At 26.7% G+C, this 7113-nt stretch overlaps 1 protein-coding gene across 1 annotated transcript; it reads right to left on the minus strand.

Moving 5' to 3' along the window:
- Positions 1 to 3067: 3067 nt before the first annotated feature.
- On the minus strand, positions 3068 to 4396 carry LOC130674982 (putative ankyrin repeat protein RF_0381). The gene has a single exon (XM_057480435.1). It carries the CDS (start codon positions 4394 to 4396, stop codon positions 3068 to 3070), a length of 1329 nt encoding a protein of 442 aa, XP_057336418.1.
- Between the last annotated feature and the right edge of the window lie 2717 nt (positions 4397 to 7113).

Consider the following 7113-nt stretch of genomic DNA (forward strand, 5'->3'; position numbering starts at 1 on the left):
TTAGCACGAAAATACAAGTGAAGACGACGAAAAAAAGGTGGAAAATATTTACTGATATCCTCTGCATTTATGTCTGCATCATTATCAAGGAGAATATCCAATTTACTTTTATGCTGTAGATTGCCAGGGACAGACAGTTCAAACATATTAGTACTTGAAAAATATTCGCTATCCGGTTGCATTAGAACCAAACAAACTGGAGTATCTCCATATTTATTTTTAGCATCAACATCTGCTCCATTATTTAATAATAATTGCAAAATATCATTGTTGCGGGCCATTAATGCGTGATGAATTGGAGCTGATCTGTCGTCATCATATTCATTGACATCCATACCAATTTCTAACAAAAATGAGACCATTGGGAAGCTGTTTTTCTTGACAGCCGTATGCAGTAAAAACTGATCATATTTTTTTCCAAAATTTTTGTGCTCAACGATAAGTCTTGCGATGTCAACATTGCTGTGTTCAACTGCTAACTTAATTGGTGACTTATTCTTATAAATATTGTTATAACTTATTGTAGCCCCGTGTTTCAGAAGCAATTCGAAAATTATCGTGTTGTCGTTCATGGCGGCTATCTGAAGAGGTGACAGAACATCACGATTGCTGTTAACTTTTGCATTTTTCCGCAATAAATATGCCACCATTTCTACTTGACTTTTTTCAACGGCATCACTAAGTAGGTAATGTCCATCATCCAGCAATGGACAGAATGATAAACCAAATTCTTCTATTATGTCACTTACTGTTTGCATATCTCCTTTTTTTAATGAATTTATTATTTCGAAATATTTTTGCCGTTCGTCCATAATTAATTTATTGATATTTAACTGCCCGGCACTTAATCATTTTTTATTTTTTATTATTGAAAACTGCGAGTAACTTACAAACGCAACTATTATCAACTAAAGCACAAAAACGTGCAATTCTAACCAGCGTGACTTGTAATAAAATGGCGTGTGAAGGCAGGGTATTTAAGCCTAATTTTCATAAATTTTTATGAGTGATTGTAGCGGATGTTAGACAATTTGTAATTTTTAAATAAGTGAATTTAATAATTGAAATAATGAAATTTAAAAAATGGCGGGTGCTGATTTTTAAATTATCTGATGCGCGTTTTTGAATTTTGTTCTACTGACACTTCATTTGTTTATTTAAAAATTGGAAATTGAAAATCGTCAGCTGCATTTACAATCATTAAGTTTTTGGTCCCATGAAAAAAAAGTTACGTTCGGGTGCTGACGGGTTTCCTAGGTGGCGCTTGCGCACTTTCTGGGTATAAAAAAAAATTGCACACCTCAAGCGCGAAAGCGCATGTGTGCTTTATGTTTTTGAAACTTTATTTGAATTATTTTTAAACTTTTGAAAATGTAAGAAAAAATATGATCCTGAACGAGTTTGAATGTAGCAGACATCAGACAAATTTAAAATCATAAATAAATGGGGTAAATAATTTAAAAAATAATATTTGAAAAAAATGCACTTATTAATTTCAAAATTTTCTAAATGTGCATTTTTTAAAAGTTTTATTTTATTAATTATTTACTCGATTTATTAATAATTTTACTTTGTCTGACGTCTGCTACACTCGCACTCATTGATCCTGAAGTTAGCAAACAACTAGTATTTTTATGAGCGTGAATGTAGCAGACGTCAGACAAATTTAAAATTATTAATAAATAGAGTAAATAATTAATAATATAAAATTAAAAAAAATTGGCATTTAAAAAATTTTGTTGTTAATAAGTGCATTTTTTATAATTATTATTTTTTTAATTATTTACTTATAGAAAAAAAATAAAAAAATGACAGAAAAGATGTTGAGTAAATATATATTCATGAAAATATATTAACGATAATAGCTTGCGATTTATAATCGTTGAAGAAATATATAGTATTTTAAAATATTAAAAGTTTGTAACTTTTGCAATTTTTCGGCTGGAAAAATCAGTATCTAAGATAGCAATTTTTAATTTGACCAATCAGTACTTTTTAATAGATGTGTGCCATAAATTAAATAATTTTTACTAATAAGTCACGTATTAATACCTAAAAGTAATCACATTTACTTACTTTTTGGAATAATTGATAGTAGTTTTTAGGAATCTACAAAAATTAGTAAACTACTTTGCATTAAGTACATAATAGTACTAATTATTGATAACAGATTTCACTTTTTACTATTATTTATTCATTTTTAATATTCTGTTTTTTCCGAGTAGCTGACAATTGTCAATTTTTTAAATTTTTGAATAAATAAATAAAATTTAGGTCAAATAAAAATTAAAAATTTTAAATGCATAAATTATCGCATATCTGCTACAGTCGCACTCATATCTTTTTTAAGTTTTCAAAACGATGACTTATCAAAAAAAATATGTCAAAAAATTGCACCTGCAGTTTTTTTAATTTTCTACATATGCATATTTTTAGTTTTTCTCTTTTTTGTAAATGATTTGTTGAGGATAAATCTGAAAATTTATAATTGTCTACTTACTTTAGATCATCAAAAAAAATTTCAAATATTGAAATGATTCTGAAGTAAGCCGACGTCTACTAATTTGTGGTTTTTATTTCAAAATGATAAATTGTTTTAAAAAATTTCACTTACAGTTTTTTAAATTTTCTACTTGTGCATATTTTCAGTTTTTTTTTTTGCAACAGATTTGGTTTAAAAAAAATCCAATAATTTTTAATTGATTGTCTGCTTACTTTAGGATCAATGGTGGTAAAGTTAGCGGACATCTGACAATTAAAAAAATTTTTTAAATAATAAATTGTAATGTTTATAAAATATAAATAAAAAAATGCATACTTAGAAAATTCAAAATTCAGTATATGCAATTTTTTAGATTTTATTATTTTAATTATTTAATTTTTTTTATATGCAATTAAAAACTTGTCGTATGTCTGCAACATTTACACTCGTTCAAGGTCATACATTTGAACTATAAATATAATTATTGAATTTATAAAACAATTCAAATAAACGAGGCAGAAAAAATAAGTAAAACCCATTAAAAGTAAATAATTCATAATTTATTACAACATACATATTTTACAATTAATTATCTTGTTGGAACATGCGCAAAAAATGTCTTAAATCATTATTATCTAAACATTCAAATACATTATCGACGGCATTAGACAACAATTTAGACGCAACGGGAAAAAGATCATAAAAAATTGTAGTACTTTTTTCCAGTAAATTTTTCCTTGCTAATCCTTTCGAAAAGCGAAGTTTTATCACCGATCCATAAATCGGAAATCGTCGTGAAACTTCATCCGAAAATATGAACGTCTCATGATTTTTATTTTTTGCATACGCAGCTAAAACATGACTATTTTTGCTCAAAATATTATGAAGCGAAAGCCCCGAGTTTGGTATTTTTTCCGTGATAATTTTCGACATTTCTAGCTCACATATTTTTTTATAATCATCCAACGGTTTTTCTTCAAGAAGAGAAGACAGGAGAATGTTATTGGTTTCAGATAGAGGTGCATTTCGACTCCTTAATTTTACAATATGTTTAATGATGCTTTGTTTGTTTCTCGTAGTACCGCTTTCAACACCACCATTAGCAGAAAAATGCAAGCGAAGAAGACGACGATGAATAGGTGGGAAATATTTACGGATATCAAGACCATTTATGTCTGCATCATTATCTAGGAGAATATCCAATTTACTTTTATTCTGTGTATTACCAAAGATAGACACTCCAAAAATATCAGAACTTTCAAAATATCCGGTATTCGGTAGCATTAGAACCATAGAAACTGGAGTATCTCCATATTTATTTTTAGCATTAACATCTGCTCCATAATTTAATAATAATTGCAAAATATCATAGTTGTCGACTATTAATGCGTGATGAATTGGAGCTAATCTGTCGTTATCATATTCATTGACATCCATTCCAATTTCTAATAAAAATGTGACCATTGGGAAGCTGTCATTCTTGACAGCCGTATGCAGTAAAAACTGATCATATTTTTTTCCAAAATTTTTGTGCTCAACGATTAGTTTCGCGATGTCAACATTGCCGAGCTCAACTGCTAACTTAATTAGTGAGTTATTCTGATAAATATTGTAATCACTTATTTTAGCACCGTGTTCCAGAAGCAATTTGAAAATTATCGTGTTGTTCAACATGGCGGCTATCTGAAGAGGCGACAGGACTTCACGGTCGCTGTTAACTTTTGCATTTTTCCGCAATAAATATGCCACCATTTCTACTTGATTTCTTTCAACGGCAGCAGAAAGTAGTTCATGCCCATCATCCAGCAATGGACAGAATGATAAACCAAATTCCTCTATCATGTCTCTTACGTTTTGCGTATGTTCTTTTTTTATTGAATCTATCATGTAGGAATATTTTTGCTGGTCATCCATAATTAGTTTATTTATATTCAACTTCCCGGCACTTAATTATTTATTATTTTTTAATATTGAAAACTGCGAGTAACTTACGAATGCAACTATTATTAACTAAGGCACAAAAACGTGCAATTTTAACCAGCGTGACTTGTAATAAAATGGCGTGTGAAGGCAGGGTATTTAAGCCTAATTTTCATAAATTTGTATGAGTGAATGTAGCGGATGTGCCAATTTGTAAATTTTAAATAAGTGAATTTAATAATTGAAATAATGAAATTTAAAAAATGGCGGGTACTGATTTTTAAATTATCTGATGCGCGTTTTTAAATTTTGTTCTAATGACATTTCATTTGTTTATTTAAAAAATTGGAAATTGACAATCGTCAGCTGCGTTTACAAGCATGATGTTTTTGGTCCCATGAAAAAAAAAGTTACGTTTGGGTGTGTCGAGTTTCCTAGGTGGCGCTTGCGCATTTTCCGACTGTAAAAAAAAATTTTTGAAACTTTATTTGAATTTTTTTTAAACTTTTGAAAGTGTAAGAAAAAATATGATCCTGAACGAGTTTGAATGTAGCAGACATCAGACAAATTTAAAATCATAAGTAAATGGGGTAAATAATTTACAAAAAAATATTTAAAAAAAAATGCACTTATTAATTTCAAAATTTTCTAAATGTGCATTTTTTAAAAATTCTATTTTATTAATTATTCACTTGATTTATTAATAATTTTAAATTTGTCTAATGTCTGCTACATTCGCACTCATTGATTCTGAAGTTAGCAAACAACTAGTAATTTTATGAGTGTGAATGTAGCAGACGTCAGACAAATTTAAAATTATTAATAAATGAAGCAGATAATTAATAATATAAAATTTTTAAAAAATTCGCATTCAAAAAACTTTGTTAGTAATGAGTGCATTTTTTATAACTATTATTTTTTAAATTATTTACTTATAGAAAAAAAATAAAAGAAAAGATGTTGAGTAAATATTATATATTTATGGAAATATATAAACGATAATAGCTTGCGATCTATAATCGTTGAAAAAATATATAGTATTTTAAAATATTAAATGAAAACAATTCCATAGTTTTATTTTTTAATTATAATTATTTATGATAGTATTTTTTTTTGTCTGTTTTATAAATTAATTACGATTTAAAAAAACGAAATTCACATTCTAATAGTTTAGTTTTGACATTAGACTGCTCAATTTAATGTACTTAAGAGTATTGTACATTATGCGAAATAAAAAATCTAATTATTTTTATTGTTTTAATTTAAAATAATTATTGTAAAACATTTTTGTAGTCACTAATAATTTTTTTTGTTATTTTTAAAAATTTATTTGGGCACGGTAAAATTATTATTATTGTATTATAAACTGTATACATAAATCTGTTTGTACAGAATATATATAACAATAAATTAATTTATAGTTGGAGATTTTTTATTTATTTATGAAATAGTTTGTTATTTTTAAGTCATAAAATTTCGAAAACTATTTTTTTCACACTTCATTTTTTTTTTAAATACTGACATTTATATTTTTAGTAAAAAAAGCTGCTTTACAGTAAAGAAATAATTTATAATAACGCAGTCCTTGAGCGGACAATAGTAAAAGAAAAAAATATTAAATTTATTTAGTATATTTTCTAATTGTTTAAAAAAATTTGATTATTGTCTTTTACATATATTTGTTGTTAAAAAAAAACAAAACGACTTTTGATATCAGAATTGTTTTTGGAAGTTGGTTTGTAATTGAATTTTTATTGGCGCTTTTTTTAAAAAAATTATTTGTTCTAATAAAAATTTTTCTTGCCAATACTATTTTTTAAATTAACTTTTATCTGCACACTGCAAATTTTTATGACTTATACTTTTAGGAATTTGTAAAAAAAAAATAGACTAAGGTAAGTGACCCCTCTATCGGCCAGGCCCCCTTTAACGTCCACTTAGTCGAAGAATCGATATATTTCTATCATCAGTACGTATTCATGGATAAATAGTTTGAAAAAAAACGTAAAATGAATCTAGTTTAGATTAAACATACTCTGATTATTTTCAAAATTCACTTTATAATTAAAAAAAAAAATAGTAGTGCGTCAGATGCGATTTCTGGTGATTTCTCATCAGGTAGGTTAAGAGTATTCTTGTCTTTTCAATAACCGATTACTATTTAAAAATAACAATAAACGTCCGATTTTTTTTTGTAATCTTATTAACTTGTTTCATAGTAATTTTAGGAGTTGAAAATTTAATGATTTTTGCCTAATTTATATTAAAAATAGGGTGGCCGAATATAGATACAGGAAAATTACCTCTGTATGCATTATCGGCCACCTTAGTTTTACTTTTTTTGAGGTTCCAGCATTTATATGCAAAATAGTCAATTTAATTTGTTAATGTCAAAATAAATAAACAAATTGATTAAGTTATATTTCAAAATAAATATAAATATTTATAATAGATGTAAATTATATACATCCGATGAGCTAAAATTTTATCTAAAAGGTGGCCGATAAAGGGGGTCTAGGCAGGCCGATAGAGGGGACATCAGGAATTGAAGTTATTTTCATTTATTATTTAATTTCTAATAAATATTTTTACATATATTTTTCTTTAATTTGAAGTTAAATATAAAAGCTTCAAGGTTCTATCACTGTTTTATACATGAATTGGTTTTTTATATTTTAATTCTTAATTCGAAAAAAAAATACGCTTAACTG

Source organism: Microplitis mediator, chromosome 9 (genome assembly GCF_029852145.1).
Source record: "Microplitis mediator isolate UGA2020A chromosome 9, iyMicMedi2.1, whole genome shotgun sequence".
Taxonomy (NCBI): Eukaryota; Metazoa; Arthropoda; class Insecta; order Hymenoptera; family Braconidae; genus Microplitis; species Microplitis mediator.